Below are 17408 nucleotides of genomic sequence, written 5' to 3' on the forward strand. Positions count from 1 at the left end.
CTGGAGTAAATTTTAATATGAATTAAAACTTTGAAAGGACTCCCATGGTGAATCTTTCTTTATAGCACATTGGTATCATTTGTGTCAATCTAGATTTTGAGTCCTGGCTCTTGCAGTGTGCTAGGTAGCTTGCTGCCTGATGATGTTCAACAAGTCACCTCTGTTTCTTAAGCAATGACGCAAGGGGGTTTGGATATGTGTAATTGTTGCTAAGCTGCGTTGGAATCCTCTCTAACCTCGAGATTCTGCTTTAGTAAGTCTGAAGTGGTGATGCCCATCTACTGCCACATTTGGGAAGGTGCAGGGAAGGTGATCTGTGAGGTCTCTAACCCTAGAGATGTTATTTATATTATATACTGGGGTGGCTTAAACTAAGGGTCTATCTGAATTGGGAATCACTGTCTGTCCTTGTCTAGCATGTTCCCTGCCCCTGACACACACAAATCCAGGATATCTTAACTAAGCTCACCAGTAGTTTTCTAAGAACCTTGCATCAAACCACTTCCCACCTCAGTGTGACCTTGACCTTTCCTAAGTGTATTTCTGCTTCTCCCTTTTAGAGATTCAATGTGATATCTACGACCCTTTCCCACACCCTCTCTCTTATCCTCATTTCATGTGTCCCAGTGTCCTAGGCCCCAGCCTTCAGACACATGGTTGGCCTCTTGGCTGGAGAACACTTATGTCTTAGAGATGATTGTTCAGAACCTGCAAGCTCTCAGGTGGCAGGTGACAGCAGATGAAGAGGATGGGATGGATGCTGAGAAAAACTTGGGCCAGCACCCTATTCCTATGCAAAAAATAAGGTCCTCAGGGAAGAAAAGAATCATAAAAGGCAGAAAAAGGGCAAGGAACTCTGAGTACTAACTTAGCTTGTCTCATCCTAGGGACAGTCTAGGGCTGAGAGGGGGAAGTACCACCTGCTTGTCCTGGTCTCCCTGGAGACCGTGTATTTTATTTTATTTTAGAGATTTTATTTATTCATGAGAGAGACAGAGAGGAAGGCAGAGACACAGGCAGAGGGAGAAGCAGGCTCGGCTCTCCGTGGGGAGCCCGATATGGGACTCGATCCCGGGACCCTGGGATCACAACCTGAGCTGAAGGCAGACGCTCAACCACTGAGCCACCCAGGTGCCCCTGGAGTTACCATTTAAGGGTGGACATTGAGGATAGCAGGCTCGGAGCTGTCGGCACTCTCTGCCCACCTTCCACAGCAGCTCTGCCGGCCTCCTGCATCCCGGGCCCCACACCATGCCAGCTCTGTGCCTTCCGTAGGCTCTCCCCAGGGACAGAGGCTAGTGGGGAGGCTGCTTAGGAGAACCACCTACCCTCCCCATGCCCACAGTCCCCAGTTTTTTCTCTTGTCTCCTATGCCTAACTGTCCCCATTTTCACCTCCCCAGCTTCTAGCACAACCTTGCTTGGATCCACTGCTCCTATCTGAGGTCCCCGGTGATATCTAAGAAGTAGAGAGGTAGAGGCTACTTTTTTTTCTTATTCCTATCCCAACTGGAATGGTCTGGGAGAAGAGTCCTTGGTCCCTGCTGCTCCCTCAGCCCTCACAACGACCTGTGCCCAGGACTGGGAGCATCATGGCAGGGCAGATATGTGGAGTATTTAAGTGGACTGGGAATATGTGGGTTGGGAGACTCGAATACTGGGCTTTTATTATGGATCAACTCCTGGTTCTCTGGGTAACCAGTTTGTGAGCTGGGTATTGGATTGCAGAATGGTGGAGAAAGGGGGCATCAGGTAAAGGGTGTTAGTAGGACCCAAGGCTCTTGGTTATCATAGGAAGGAAAACATCCCAAACTGCAAGCAGGGCTTGCAAGAGTGGCCCAAAACTCTGAACCAAACGTTTCTTACAAAATATTTGTTTCAACTTGTTAAGTCTCTAAAGCCAAGGCATGAAAAGTGTGAAAGATAATAACTGGTAGCTGGGAGAACAGAGGGCTGGAGGCCAGGATGATGATTTCCAAGTTATGTCTGGAAGTATTCTAGGACCCCCGAGGATGGACCCAGAGAGGAGGACCACCAGAGAACACTGAAGGAGCAAGACAATAATCAGGGAGAAATCAGTCATTTATATCTCATGTACTGTGTCACATGCTTTCTCTGTGCTCATGGATTTCTCATCGTTCCAAAGTATGGACCCATGTCCCCACTGCCATCAGCGCCTAGAAAGTTCCATTTTACAAAATGGGAGACTGATGTTGAAAGATTAAGAATCTTTCCCAATCGTAGCTAAGCGGTGGAGCAGGTCTTGCTTATGGCAGGCTGTAGTCATCATTTCACTCCTCTGGGTAATTCAGTCTCCCACCAACTATCAGCCATGGGGGAAATAATGAGTCTGACATGTCCTCTGGACGTCAGGCCAAAGGCTTGAGGGGATGGCTATTGTGAATGAGGCCAGCCCAGTTGGAGAGCTGACCAGAAATAAAATGTCAGCTCTCTTCCTGAGAGTTCCTTTTCTATCTCTATCCTCTGGCCCTCACCCTACTGACCTGGCAGACAGGTCAGTACATGCCAAGGGGCTGGTTCTTGAGCTCCTTACTCGGTGGCTGCGGCTAACTAATTGCCCACAACATCTCACTGCTCACAACTAGTCACAGGCCCTAGGAAGGAGTGCTGGGTTGAAGGGTGGTCCTCACTCAAGAGCAGGGAGTAGGGGTGAGAATTAGTTCATGTGTCTGAAAGCCAGGACCTACATGGGAGATCTTATGCAACACTAGGTTGACTCACCTAGATTGAAATCAGGGCAACCCTTACCCTGCTCCAGCCCCCACTCAGAACCCTACCCGCCAGTGTGGGCACTATTATTGAAATCCAGGTTGGCAGGTTGAGTGTGAACTGTAGCCTTAGATTTTATAGCTGGTAAAGCACTTCAAAGCTGAGGTCCAGGGAAGTGAATGACCTGCCCAAGACCACTTGGCTATAGTTGATGACAGAGCCAAGGACTCAGCCTCTGGGCATCTTTTATACAAATCTTGTGCTCTCTCTCCTGTGGGCTCCTCTGGAGATTGATGAAAACTGCTTCCACTCCCAGAGGAAGGAAATATGAGTCTATTTGAACAGAGCCCAGGGGACACTTGAAACCGAGGGGAGCTGTGCTCAAAGTCCCATCATTTACAGTTCAACAACACAGGTGGAGATGAATTATCTATATAGGCACCCCACGCAACTCTTCAAAAGTTCATGTTATGCCACTTCACATTTACAAAACACCAACGTTAATACCAGTTTTGGCCAACACAGAGAGATACAAAGAGATCTTTTGCTTTTACGAGACAGGTGAAAATAGCTATCAGCATTTGTTTTGCAGGTTATAGAGGCGACACACACCGCAAGGGTGGCACCACCAAGCTCCTTCCCCCTGAGCTCTATGCAGCTTCTCTCCATCAAACCGAACTTTGGAACTGTCTGTGAGCTCTAGTTTGTGCATCCCTTAGCAAGATGGTTTCAGGAAAATCCAAGAGGTTCTATTTGGAGTCTGGGAACGCTTGAGAGCTTTTCCATGTAAGTTAATGGCAATTGGTTCACTTTCTGCCATTTCAGCTTATAAAAGATTTTGCAGGAATGCTCTGCTTTTGGAGAGAGGGAAACCTATGCCTATTTGACTTCTGAGATTCCTGGATTCTCTTAGCCACTCGGTGGGTTCCCTTAACCCTGGTCATGCATCTTCACCAGGCCTATTTAATGAGATTTGGCACCTGCCCTAAAATAGAGTCAGTGCCTGGCTGTTAAACTCAACTTCATCCCTCTACTCATTCAGCAACTAGACAGATCTCTGGAATCTGTTCACAGAGGACATGGGAAAGATCCCCCCTTCCTTGAGAGGAGCTATTTTTGTGTATGTTATTTTTTAATGAAAGATCTACGTCCCACATGGGGCCTGACCTCACAACCCCAGGATTGAGGGTTGTGTGCTCTACTGACTGGGCCAGCCAGGCACCCGTTACTTTGTTTTTTGACTTCGATTTACCACAAACTGCAAGGAACTGAAGATTTTCATAAAGAAACCATCACCACTCTTTATAAGCATCTGCCATCATTAAATAAGTTCCCAGGAAGAACAGAGTGACCCCATTTGGCTAAGCCAGGTCAAGCAAGAGTGAACACCTTGAGAAATTTGAGCACCTCATGCCCTTCCAGTACCACTCCGGTTCCAGATTAGTTTTCTTCTCTGGTCTCCTTCCCTGGGCTCAAATTCTCAACCACTGAGGGTGGAAGAACATTGCTGAACTTGGGGTGCGTTCCCCTTGAAGGCCTGTGCCTTCCTGCTCAGTACAAGTGTTCCCACCCATAGTCCAGGGGAGACACTCACCCCAGGGGGCAAGGGGCAACAAATTCCTCAGGTGCCTCTGAGATATGCCCTACGTTCCCCCAGACGTGTGAGGTTGTAGCAAAAGCAGGGGAGACAGCCAGCAAGGCAGCTGCTAGTGTTTCCCCACCCCCCGCCAGCCTAGTGCAGATGAGTGCTGCCACTGTTTCTCTTCTGCTGGGGCTCCAGCAGTCCCACTGTCGTTACCACGGAGGTACTGGGCTTGAGCTCAAGTTAGGAAGGCCACACATGGAGACAGAGGGAATGTAAGAAGGGGCCGGGGGGACAGCAGGCGAGGTGAAGCCGAACAGGGTAAAGATCAAAAGTAAAACAAGAATCCCACTTAGTCTTTTTTCCATTCTCCTTTATTCCATAAACACCTAGTTACAAGTTGCACGAATCAAAAAATAAAGGCAGAGAAGGGTGTGGGGAAGATTTCTGTGATGTGCAGGGGGTGGGTAGGGAGGAAGGGTGGGGAGCCAGTCCTCTCCCTCCACACAGCCCTGGATGAGGGCTATGGACCCTGCAGCAGGGGATCTGAGGTGGAGGTGGGCAAAGATCCAGGGTGGTTGAAGGATGGAGTAAGGCCCTAAACCCAGAGCTCACCCCCAAAGCCCCTCCAATGCATGGCAAGGGTAGAATGGGGCAGGTAAGGAGGTTCAAAGATGGAGCAGCAGAATGAAAAATCAAGTTAGCAGACACAGGAGAAATGGAGTCATCATGGTAGGGGATTAAAGAAGGAAAAAGTAGGTAAAGGGGGCAGTGAAAGGTCCTCCCTGAGACCCCCAGGGAGAGGTGGGGGCCAGCTTGCCTGTTAATTTAATAATTAAACTGGGAGTGGGAGTTGGAAAGGAAAAAGTTATTTCAGGGGATGATTCTTCAGCCTCTCAGCCTGTACCTGGAAGAGGAAGAGAGAAGAGCACAAGTCAAAACAAAGACAAAGTATAAAAGCCGGGAGTTGGGTTTAATCCCCTGTTCCAGCGAGAGCATTCTTCCTTCCACACCAGTGAAAACTTGTACCACTAAAGGCAACACCTCCCTGCAGAGGAAGGTGCACAGGTCGGCTCCTCCACCCCCTTCCGTGCTCTACACCTTACAAGTCTCCCCCTTGGTACTTACAGGAGAGGCTGAAGGCCTAGGGCCCTCACCAGTCATAGCGGCGGGACTGTCGGGAGGGGGAATCCTCGGGGCCCTGGATAGCCAGGCGGGGTGGCCCCTCAGCCCTTCTTCCCCCACCACCTGAAGCCTCATGCCTCCGAAATTCCAGGGGGCGCTGCTGCCGGAATCGGGATGTCTCCCTCCGCCATTCATCATCGAATGCTGCGGCTTCACCTGAGGAGCACAGAGACCAGGCGTAACACTTACTAAATGCACAGGCTGGCTTCTGGAATCAAGTGCCAAGAGTGAGCCATGGCCTTCTCAGGTGAAGAAACAGGGCAAAGGCTGAAAGTGTTATGTTGTGGGGGGGATATGTTGAGGGGGAGCAGCATAAAGAAAAATTTCTTTTCTCCCTAACTCAGGGTTCAATATGGTTCTGCTAGCTGAGAGCCCATAGCTATCCTAATATGGAAGCCACCAAGCCCAAGGCAGGGCTACTGAAGAAGGAAATCAGGAAGGGGATATTATTAAGTTAAGGAGCATAGTCCCATGTACACATTTATCAAGTATTTGATAAATATTTGTTGACTTGGGGAAAAAAAGGGGAGGAGAAAGGAAAGAACTGACCCTGCCAGCATCTGACTTAGCTCCTGAAGATGACAAGGCTCACGTGAGGTAAGAAATGGAACCCCCCCCCCCCCCCATAACTTTGCCAAGAAATATCTACAGAGGTAGGGAAGAAAAGTTTTTATCTCCTAGCTTGCAGGAACTGGGCCAGTGGCTACTGGTCCAGAGGTCAGAAGGGTGATGCGCAGGAAGGAGGCTCACTCTCATCCAGGTTGATATAATCCTGCCGCTCCTCCTGGTCCCCCGTGCGGTGGTTTCGGGAGCGCTGGAGGATGTGGGCCCGGTCTCGGATGTGGTGCCCAATGGACATCTGCTCTAGCCCACTGTCTGAGTCCCGCACGGTCCTCCGAGTCTCCCGGATCTGGGATGGGGGAGAACACAGCCCTCAGCCACCCCTTCCGAAGCCCTGGCCACACCACGCCAGGACAGCAAACCACCCCCAGCTCAGTCCTGAGAAAGGAAGGCAGGGCTGCTGCCTGCGGCCTTCAGTGCTGCCTTCTCTGGGAGGTGAGAAGCTGCCCAACTCACCCCGCCTGGTGCTGAGCGCATCTCTGATGTCTCCTGGTAGACCTTGGGGGCGCCATCACCCGTATTGGAGTAGGAGATGACAGTGGAGGATGAAAAGGTCTGGCAATTGCCTCCTGCTGTCATGTGTTCCTGAGGAGGAAAAGGTACCACAGGACTGAATGGTCCCTCTGGAGAAGGGATCCCACACTTCAGCTGCCTGTTCTTATCCCTGTCTTTCTCACAGAACGGGGGAGCCAAGAAAATGTCAGGACTCATCAGTAACCCCCAAATTCCCTGGAGCCCAACAATAAATAAGACGGAGCCTTAATTGCACACTTCATGAGACTGCTGCTGCTGCTTCATACTCAGGCATGAGAGCAGATAAGGGAACCCAGTGCTCTCCGGGCTCCATGACTTTATCTAGCTCCAGCCCTTCCTTCCACCAGCACACTCTTCCCTGTTCCTGCCTCAAAGGACTCAAGGTGTTGCCAGCTATCACCGAGAACAAGAGTACAAAAGCATATGGGGCAAGAGCCTCACCATGTTCCCAATCATGTCATTCATCATTCCAAACATGTCCATGAAGCCACCCGACTGCAGCAAAGAGATGGAAAACAGAGTCAGGAAGGCACAGTCAGAACTCAGATTATCTTTAGGTACCCGCTAGACAGACACGTGGCTACACATTCCCTTTCTTTTCTTCACATGGAGCCACTGCTCTGTCTCTTCCTCAGCACACCAGAACAGGGGGTGTTCCCCTTCACATCTCCCTCCCTGCGCATGCTGCCTTCCTCCTCAGTCTCTACAGCTTCTCTGATCCAATCTGCTTTCTCCCAACTGTCCTATTTCCTCCTATCTTTAGGAAGCACACCCAAGTAAATAGATTCTAACCCATAAAAGGGTTGGGCATGAAACCATAAAAACAGCAACAGCAAACTTCTAAAAGCCATCTTGGTTGGCCCTTCGACTCCATCTCCATCCTCAGAACGACAAACTTTGCTAGGCAATTACATTTTCCTAATAGGTGTGGCTCTTAGAATGGAGGAATCAGTAAGTTAGCATCTTTAACCCATAGGACTCAGCACACAAGAGACCCAGAGCTTTATGAACACTATAAAAAGATTTTAGGGTTACCCATAAGGCTGTTCCAGAGAGCCACATTTGGAAATAACATCTAAGGATATAGAGTGTGTCTGAGAATGGAAGGACATGAGGACATTAGGACTCACCATTCCCAGCATCCCAAAGGGGGAGACAGCCCCAGCCTACAGGAAAACATAAAGAACAAATTAAAGACCACGTCCTATCTCACTACAGTCCCAAACCAAGTGCATGGTCTCAGCTTTTTTTTTTTTTCCTTCCATACTCCTCTCAAAAGGGGATCACAAAGCCCTTTTGCCAGACCCCTTCCCCAACTCCTAAAAATGATCATTCCACTTGCTAAGTTGGCTGAAGTGCAAGAGAAATCAAGGACTTTATTAGCCACCCTCCAGCATTTCCTTGGGTGTTGGGTATGTCTCGGCATCATTACCTGCATCCTACGGCTGGCAGGCCTGGCCCCGGGCATGTTGCCATCTGTGATGCTGAGGAAGGGGCTGTATCCAAAGCCACCTGACAACATTCGGTTCATATGCTGACGGTGAATAGCAAAGGGGTCCCTGTGGAAGTGAGCATACAGTGTAGATGGCAGAAGGGACAGTCAACACCTTCCTCCCCCACAAAAAAGAAAAGTCCAAGGGAGAAGGTGGCACAGATGCCTATTTCCTCCCCTAAGCTGGAGCTGAAGCAGAGTATCCAGCTAGTTCCAACCAATGCCAGCAATGGGAACCCAGATGTCTGTCTGAACTACTTAGAGACCCGAAGTGGAGTAGGATGAGCGCTCTAGAACAGGAGGGGGAGGGAATACTCACATCAGGAACATGGGATCCTCCGGCTCCACGTCCCTCATGAAGCGGAACATCCTGATTTTAGCTCCAGGGGGCTCCACACTGTAGAGATGTGGAGGCTCAGATACTCGGAGGCAGCCAGGCTTTTGCACACCCGGCTCAGTGTAGGGACTCTCAGAACACTGTCCCTTGCAAATGCTGTAACCGACCCCCACAAACTCCAGTGAGCCCCTTCTCCAGGCGGTGTTGGACACCACCCTCAAGGGAGATTAGGGCTCTTCAAACCTGTCGAGGAGGGCTGTGGAAAATTTTTCCCAGCCTCGCAGTTTTCTGCCTCCCCCACTCAGCCATCCTCTCCCGGAAGCCCCGGCCAGAAGCACACCCCCTTCCCCCGACGCCACTGTGTCTGTGTCGGATGCGAATCTCGAGGGCCGGCCCTCGCCCCAGCAATGCCCCCGGCCACCTCGCCCCCTCCTCACCCCCAGCCGCAGCCAGGCCTCCCCCCGGCGGGCCTCACTATCCCCACCGCTGCCCCCGGCCCCCGCCTCCCCTCCCGGCGAGCAGGAGCGGCAGGCCCGGCCCCCTCCCCTCCCCGCCTCCCAGGCTCCCAGACCCCGCAGCTCCGCGGGCCCGCTCCTGCCGCCGGCGGCCCGCACCGCTCGAGCCTCACCGGTCCCCGATCCGGGCTCAGCGGCCCATCCGGCCGGTCTCGCCTCTCTGTGCGCTGCAGGATCGGGGGTTGCGGCCCGGGACGCGGGATTGGTCCGGGCTGGCTCTCCTCGGCCTCCCGCGCCGCCTCCTCCACGGCTGCCACCTCCGTACCCCCCCACGGCCCACGGAGCCCGAACCGCGGCCAGGCCCGGGCGGAAGTGACGTCACGACGGGACGACCCGCCCCGGGGCCGGGCCCGCGGAGCTCCGCCCACCGGCGAGCGCGGGGCTAGGGCTGGGGCCGCTCCGGCGGCGGGGTCCTCCGGGGGCTAGGGGAGGGGGGCCTCATCCCCAGCTGGACTCGGGCCCTGTGGCCAGGAGGAGGCGCCCCGCGGGGCTGCGGGGGAAGAGCGGGGCGCCCCGCCTCGTGAGGCTCGGGGCGGGACGGGGCGGTGCGGCACGTTCCCTCCGGGGAAGGAAGAGCCCGGGGGGCAGGTGCCCGGGGGGAGGGGCGGGCTCCCCGTGGGCGACGACGTGGGGCGGATCCTGGGGGGAATATTAAGCAGATTTTCTCCCCCCGCGGCGTTCGGCCCGAGAGGGAGGCAGGGCAGCCGCCTCGCGGGGGCGGCGCCGGGGCCAGTCCTGTCGGGAGGAGGCGAGTTCCAAGCAGGGGCGGGGCCCTCGGACTGACGTCGCAGGGGAGGTGACCGTTCGGCCCCCGTCTGGCTCCGGCTTCCAGAACTCCGGCGGGGCGGGAGAGAATCCGGGGTGGGCGGGCCGGCCGCCAGGTGGCGCTCCTCGGCCGGTCTGGAACGGCGGGGCTTCGGGAGCTGCGGTTGGCCCCGCTCCCGGACCCTCGGTTACTCCGTGCGCAGGGTCGGTCTGGGCAAAGGTTGTCGTTCTGAAATCATTTCGTGGAATGCCAGTTTCTCCCCTTTCTTTCCTCTCGCTGCTGTGTTCTCAAGAGCTCCCAGTCCCGCTCTGATCTTTCTTGCCTCCAGTCAGGTAGGTAGGTCGAGGGTCTAAAGTTTGGGAGAAGGAAGGGGTGGAGAGCTCCATTAACCAGGATCACCCAGGGGCGGAGCTGGAATCAGACCCAGAAGGCCAGGGCCAAAGACTGAAACTTTGACATACTAAATGTCTTGCATAAAATCTGGCCCAACTGGAGAGAAGGGCCCTCCCCCGGGGTGTCAGGAGAATTTGGACGGTCTACGATGGACTTTAAACCAGACTCATCCAAACTCTAGCTCTCCCTGGTTCTTTACTCTGGCTGCTAGCCATATTAGCGCTCTGTGGAGCCCAACAATGCCAAAGACTTGTTCCCAATACTTCCCTAGGGGTGAAGGGGGGGGGGGTCCCAGGTGACTCAGGAAAAGGTACCGAGCAGGGCTTCCCAGGTTTCTTTGGACACGATCATTATTAGTGAGGGAAAAACAATAGTGGAGACAGAGGGGAACAGTGATAATTTAGAAGCTGCCAGGCTGGAAAACCAAAGAAAGATAAAGACAGGATAAAAGAAAATTTGCTTTTCAAATTTAGAGAAATTTGGAAGAGACTTAGTCAGGTCTTTTAAATTTATTCTCCAGATCCTTTATCTCTGGACATTCCACTCTGCATCTGCCCCTTTTCCTTTTGCCTCTAAGGCAGTTGACATGTGATCAGGTTTTCTCTCAGAGTTCTGTGGCCCAGACTCAACTAAGTGTGATTCCTCACCTTCCAGCTTCTCCCTTCTCATTCCATTATGTCCAACCTTCACCAAATTGGGTAAGAGATAAAACTCAGCTTCTGGCCTCCTCCTTTTTTCTTTTTCCATTACCTGGTGCTGTCTACCTACTGCTTTTAGGGACCTAGAAACCTTTATTTTATTTTATTTTTTTTAAGATTTTATTTTTTATTTATTCATGATAGAGGGAGGCAGAGACACAGGCAGGGGGAGAAGCAGGCTCCATGCAGGGAGCCCGATGCAGGACTCAATTCTGGGTCTCCAGGATCACGCCCTCTGCTGAAGGCAGCACTAAATCGCTGAGCCATCTGGGCTGCCCCCTAGAAGCCTTTCTTCTCTTCCTTGGAAAACCAAAGAATCAGATACCAGTCATATTTACCTTTGCCTGATTTTAAATCAGTGTATTACCTCTCCTAGGAGAATTTACAAATTACAGCTTAGCTTCTAACTAGAAGGGAAAGCTCCAAACCTGGGCTTTGTCTGAGGTTAGAAAGAAATTCTTGACTGGGTAGGGATGAAGAAGGAAGTGCAAGAGCTCATTTTCAGAGTCCCCAGAGACATAGCACAAAGTCAACCATCCACTCCAAAAATGGAAGGAATATAATTTTACGAGGAACCTTTATGTCCCTCACAACCAGAGTTTGTGTCTGTCTCCTTTCTCTCTTGCCTTCCTTCCCTTCCATTTCCTGTCTCTCTCTCCCTTTCTTCCTTCTTTCCTTCCTTGTCCAGTGGACTCTGAAGAACAAAAATTTCTCAGTCACTGGAGTGTCCTGTATATGATAAGATGTAGGATGGCGAGTGAGCCCTGCCAGGAGTGAGGTTTAACACAAGGAGGATAGGATTTGGGGAAGGAAGAGGAACAATGTGTTTCTTACGTGTTCACTGCTCTATCTGATGGAGCCAAAGTCAGAAAGTCCTTGTGAGAGTAGAGCTGGGCCAGAAGATGAACCCTCTTTATTTTTTTTATAAATTTATTTTTTATTGGTGTTCAATTTGCCAACATACAGAATAACACCCAGTGCTCATCCCGTCAAGTGCCCCCCTCAGTGCCCGCCACCCAGTCACCCCCACTCCCCGCCCACCTCCCCTTCCACCACCCCTAGTCCGTTTCCCAGAGTTAGGAGTCTTTCATGTTCTGTCTCCCTTTCTGATATTTCCCACTCATTTTTTCTCCTTTCCCCTTTATTCCCTTTCACTATTATTTATATTCCCCAAATGAATGAGACCATATAATGTTTATCCTTCTCCGATTGACTTACTTCACTCAGCATAATACCCTCCAGTTCCATCCACGTTGAAGCAAATGGTGGGTATTTGTCGTTTCTAATGGCCGAGTAATATTCCATTGTATACATAGACCACATCGTCTTTATTCATCTTTCGATGGACACTGAGGCTCCTTCCACAGTTTGGCTATTGTGGACATTGCTGCTAGAAACATCAGGGTGCAGGTGAGATGAACCCTCTTTAGATGTGAGGTCACACATTTAGGGCATTCCCAGGATAGTTGTGTATTGGAACAGCGTGAAGAAGAGGCAAAATGATGTGTGAGTTAGGGGAGACTGGATTTCCTGCCTGAGCCAAAGTGAATGGGTGTGACTGAGTGTATGTGTGTATGTAAATGGGCATAGGTATAGGGGAAGAGAGGAAAAGCCTGAAAATTAGTGCTAAGGTGCCCTTAGAGTGAGTTTTACTGCGGACACCAGGTAAGTAAGATTAAAAAGTGACTTGAAGGGCACCTGGGTGGCTCAGTGGTTGAGATGCTGCCTTCAGCTCAGGTCGTGATCCTGGGGTCCTGGGATCCAGTTCCACATCGAGCTCCCCGCAGGGACTCTGCTTCTCCCTCTGCCGATGTCCCTGTCTCTCTGTGTCTTTCATGAATAAATAAATAAAATCTTAAAAAAGTGACTTGGGAAAAAAAAAAAAGTGACTTGGGGATTTTTAAAAATCAACTTTTCAGCTTGTTTTCATATCCATATCCACTCAACAAATATTGAATGCCTACTATGTGTCGGGTAATAATCCTGGCTCTGGAGATACAGTAGTGACATAGAGAAAAATAAAGCAAGGTAGAAAGAGGAATAGAGTAATAGGTAAATAGTTGAGAAGTGGTGATTGCTTTTTAGGGTGATGAGGGAAGTCGTCACTGATAAGATGACATTGAAGAAGAGAACTAATAAGCTCAGGAAAGCTGAGGTGAGAGCATTCTGGGTAGAGAAAACAATAAGTACAAAGGCCCTGAGGCAGAAATATGTTTAGTGTGTTCAATGTGCCTAAACTGATGTGAATGTAAGGAAGAGCAGTAATAAGAGACAAAGTCACAAAGAAGGAAGCCAGATCACGTGGGACTTTGTAAGACCAACAAAAGGATCATTCTGGTCGTTGGATGAAGAATAGACTATTGGGGGGACAACAGCAGAAACAAAGATCTATTGGCATGCTGTTGCCATAGTCCAGGTGAGACCCTGTGGCACCTTACTTTTATTTTTTTTTTAAGATTTCATTTCGGGATGCCTTGGTGGCTCAGCGGTTGAGCATGTGTCTTCAGCTCAGGATGTGATCCTGGGGTCCTGGGATTGAGTCCTGCATTGGGCTCCCCACAGGGAGCCTGCTTATCCATCTGCCTCTGTCTCTGCCTCTCTCTGTGTCTCTCATGAGTACATAACATCTTAAAAAAAAAAAAAAAAGATTTTATTTCATGAGAAACACAAAGAGAGATGTAGAGACAGAGGAAGAGGGAGAAGCAGGCTCCCTGTGGGGAGCCCAATGCAGGACTCAATCAATCCCAGGACCCCAGGATCATGTCCTGAGCCGAAGGCACATGCTCAACCGCTGAGCCACCCAGGTGCCCCCTCTGGTACCTTAAAGTAGATTGGAAACAGCAGAGGAGAGATGCCTGGGTGGCTCAGCAGTTGGGCCTCTGCCTTTGGCACAAGGTGTGATCCCGGAGTCCCAGAATCTGGTCCTGCATCCGGCTCCTTGCAGAGAGCCTGCTTCTCCCTCTGCCTATGTCTCTGCCTCTCTCTGTATCTCTTGTGAATAAGTAAATTAAAAATCTTAAAAAAAAAAAAAAGGCAGCAAAGAGGAGTGGTCAGATTGTAGATATATTTTGAAGACAGAACTAACAGAATGCGCTGATGGATGGATGCAGTGTGAGGAAGAAGAGTCAAGAAGGACTCTGAGATTTTTTGATCTGGGCACCTGAAATGAGAAAGAAATGACCATTCTTCTTGCCACACTGTACTGAGAACATACAAGTACCGGTTTGAGAATATATCGAAATTGTGTCTAGCTGTAAGATAGATGTGGCTACACAGGATAACTGACTCAGTCTTGCCTTTAGCAGTTACCTACCTCAAGTAGGAGGAGATGTAGAAATAAGTGAATTCCATGCGCAGTTTGATCACATTATAGTAGTTGTTAGACCACCTTGAGTGGATATGCTAATATGAGTAGTCTGCATTAGAATGGGAAGTTTTAAGTTTTAAGAACTTCTTATTGTCTGATCTTTTCAAGAAAACATCCAGAAAGAGGCAGAACACATTGTGTAGAACATGGACATTAAGGATCGAAGTTTGTGCTACCTGTGTGACAGACCTGGGATCCAGCCCCACATTGGGCTCCCTGCTCAGCAGAAGAGTCTCCTTTTCCCTTTCCCTCTGCCCCTGCTCATGTGCTCGCTCTCTCTCTCTCTCTCTCTCTCTCTCTCTCTCTAATAAATAAATAAAATCTTTTTTTAAATAAATAAAATCTTAAAAAAAAGTTTTATGTAGAGAAATGACAATAGCCTATTTATATTTTATTTACTTTATTTTTATTTTTTAGTCTATTTGTATTTTAGGAAGAAAGTCAGCTTACCCATTTCTGGAAACATTTTTGAGCTTCTACAATATACCAGGTAGAGAGATAAGTGCTGAAGATACAAAAATTCTTTTTTTTTTAATTAAAAAAAAATTATTCATGAGAGACACACAGAGAGAGGCAGAGGCAGAGGCAGAGGGAGAAGTAGGCTCCCTGTGAGGATCCTGATGCAGGACTCAATCCCAGGACCCCAAGATCACCACCTGAGCTGAAGGCAGATGCTCAACTGCTGAGCCACCCAGGTGTTCCGATACAAAAATTCTTTTTTATTTATTTGTTTGTTTATGATAGTCATACACACAGAGAGAGAGAGAGGCAGAGACACAGGCAGAGGGAGAAGCAGGCTCCATGCACCGGGAGCCCGACGTGGGATTCGATCCCGGGTCTCCAGGATCGCGCCCTGGGCCAAAGGCAGGCGCCAAACCGCTGCACCACCCAGGGATCCCCCGATACAAAAATTCTCAAATCATGGGTGAAAACTGTCATGAAGGGACGCCTGAGTGGCTCAGTTGGTTGAGGGTCTGCCTTTATCTTAGGTCATGATCCCCGGGCCCTGGGATCACATCCCACATCTGGCTCTCTGCTCAGCAAGGGGTCTGCTTCTCCTTTTCCCTCTGTCCCTCCTCCTGCTTGTGTTCTGTTTCTCAAATAAAATCAAAAAAAGAAAAGGAAATAAAGAAAGCCCTCATGAATTTAAAGTCAGCAAGTGAAGTTGACCCCTGGAGCAGAGACAGGGCTTGAGTTTGGAGAGAAGGGGAACACTCAAGGAATCTTTAGAAAGTCAAATGTGGAGGAGCTGGGGAGGGAAAGAAAAGGTGGTCTTGGATGACCCCCTGGCAGGAATGAATGGGTGGAGGACAGTACCATTTCCTGAACTAGAAAGGGAGAGAATCTCATCTGGGTCATGTGGGGTTTGAGGAGCCCCAGGGGATCCAGGGATTGATGACCAGCAGGGAAGGAGTCCAAGGCCTAGAGATAGAGGTTTGAGAGTATTGGTGTTGGAGGTTTCTCCTGGCAATGGCGCTGAAAACCAGGCAATCCATGTGGAACCGCTAAGGGAGAGTGTGAAAAGTAAGGACAGGACCTTGGAGACTGGAGTCACTGGGAAGGGTTCAGGCAACATGGTCATTGCCTTCTCTTGGTTACTGCAGGCTTTTACCCTCTGGGCAAAATGAGTATCTAGCTGTCACTCCTGGTAGCCTCTCCTCTAGACTTTATATTTTTCTACTTTCTGTTCTCTGCCTCAGCCACAGAGTCTGTTTAATCTGTAAAACTTTGAAAACCCTGAACAGACTCGCACCTATGGTAAAGTACTGGACAACACTGGCCCAGGTGACCTTCACAGCAGCCAGAGTTGCTCTTGCCATTCTACCTGCAGAACACGGGGGATGGGGCAGCCCGGGTGGCTCAGCGGTTTAGCGCCGCCTTCAGCCCAGGGCCTGATCCTGGAGACCCGGGATCGAGTCCCACGTCTGGAGCCTGCTTCTCCCTCTGCCTATATCTCTGCCTCTCTCTCTGTGTGTCTCTCATATGAATGAATAAATAAAATCTTAAAAAAAAAAAAAAGAACAAGGGGGATGCAGAAAGGTAAGAATGCGGAAAAAGAAGAGACATTTTATGGTGAGGTCTAAAGCGGTGCTGTCCAATATGGTGGCCAGTAGCCACATGTAGCTATTTAAATTTATTTATTTTTTTGTAGCTATTTAAATTTAATTAAAATTGAATAACATTAAAAAATGCAGTTCCTTAGCTACATTTCAAGTGTTCAGTAACCACACGTGGCCAATGGCCACTGTACGAAAAGTGTGGATATAGAATATTTCTATCATCACAATAAAAGCTATTGGAGAGAGCCAGAAATCTGGAGGAGATGTTTTCTTCCTTCCAGACTTTTCTGAAGGCCTGTGAAGGCTTTCTGAAGAGTGCACATGGAGGAGAAATTGAAAGGAGGGCAGTAGAGGGTTGGGCAGTGGCAGCTATGCTTCATCTAAAAGTGAAGGAGGTCAGGAAGAGGGCATGGAGAATTATAAAGCCAATCAGCAAATCTGGAGGAGATGTAGGATGGCAAAACCAATTCTTTTCGTTGGGGAGAAGACTCATGGGGAAGTAGGCAAGCCATATGTACGACGTCTGGTTGTGATGATGATAGCATAAAAGACAGTGGCCACCAGGACATCACTAGTTAGAAGATCCCAAGTCAAAGAGACAAGCGTTTTCCTGGCCTACTCAAAGAAAGAAGGTTGAGAGGGCACTGAGAATGAGTCCACCATGGTGTGTCAGAAGTAGGAAGTCAATGATTTATTGAGCTCTTCCTCTTTGGTGCCTGGCATCTTGCTAGGTATTAGGCACAAGAGGAGACAATCAGTAAGGGTGGAGGAACCAAGGGAGGCTGTTGGGAGTTGGGAACAATGGATAAGGATTTGCGAAATCAGGAGAGATCTTGGAGGCTTTCTAGAAAAGTGTATGGTGGAGACAGTGTGCTGTCTGCCTGGTGGAAAGAGTGCTAGATACATGTCCCTTTTCAGGCTGTACTTTGAGCTGTCTCCATCTATTCCTTAAGGGCAGGGATCATCTCTTTTTCAGCTATGTCTCTGTAACATAGCACTGTGTCTGACACAGAGGAAGAGCTCCCTGTTTGTTGAAGTCCAAGAGTTCAAGCTTGGTAAAGGGGCAAAAAGAAAGCTTAGCATGAAAAAAAGCTCACCTCTACTTAAAAGTGCATGGAATGTGGCGACG

At 49.7% G+C, this 17408-nt stretch overlaps 1 protein-coding gene across 2 annotated transcripts; it reads right to left on the reverse strand.

Annotated features, from left to right (window-relative positions):
• Positions 1-4667: 4667 nt before the first annotated feature.
• MLF2 (myeloid leukemia factor 2) lies at positions 4668-9267 on the reverse strand. 2 transcript variants are annotated; one of them, XM_055315636.1, is made up of 9 exons: positions 9109-9267; positions 8463-8540; positions 8084-8210; positions 7782-7817; positions 7093-7146; positions 6574-6702; positions 6247-6406; positions 5440-5652; positions 4668-5218 (listed from the first exon to the last, which is right to left on the reverse strand). In XM_055315636.1, the coding sequence occupies exons 2-8, from the start codon at positions 8510-8512 to the stop codon at positions 5465-5467; spliced, it is 744 nt and encodes a 247-aa protein (XP_055171611.1). In that variant the 5' UTR covers positions 8513-8540; positions 9109-9267; the 3' UTR covers positions 4668-5218; positions 5440-5464. The 2 variants fall into 2 exon arrangements, with proteins under 2 accessions (XP_055171611.1, XP_055171612.1); XM_055315637.1 differs by having other exon boundaries at positions 8463-8636; positions 9109-9266.
• Positions 9268-17408: the final 8141 nt, after the last annotated feature.

Source organism: Nyctereutes procyonoides, unplaced genomic scaffold, assembly GCF_905146905.1.
Source record: "Nyctereutes procyonoides isolate TBG_1078 unplaced genomic scaffold, NYPRO_anot_genome, whole genome shotgun sequence".
NCBI classification, from domain to species: domain Eukaryota; kingdom Metazoa; phylum Chordata; class Mammalia; order Carnivora; family Canidae; genus Nyctereutes; species Nyctereutes procyonoides.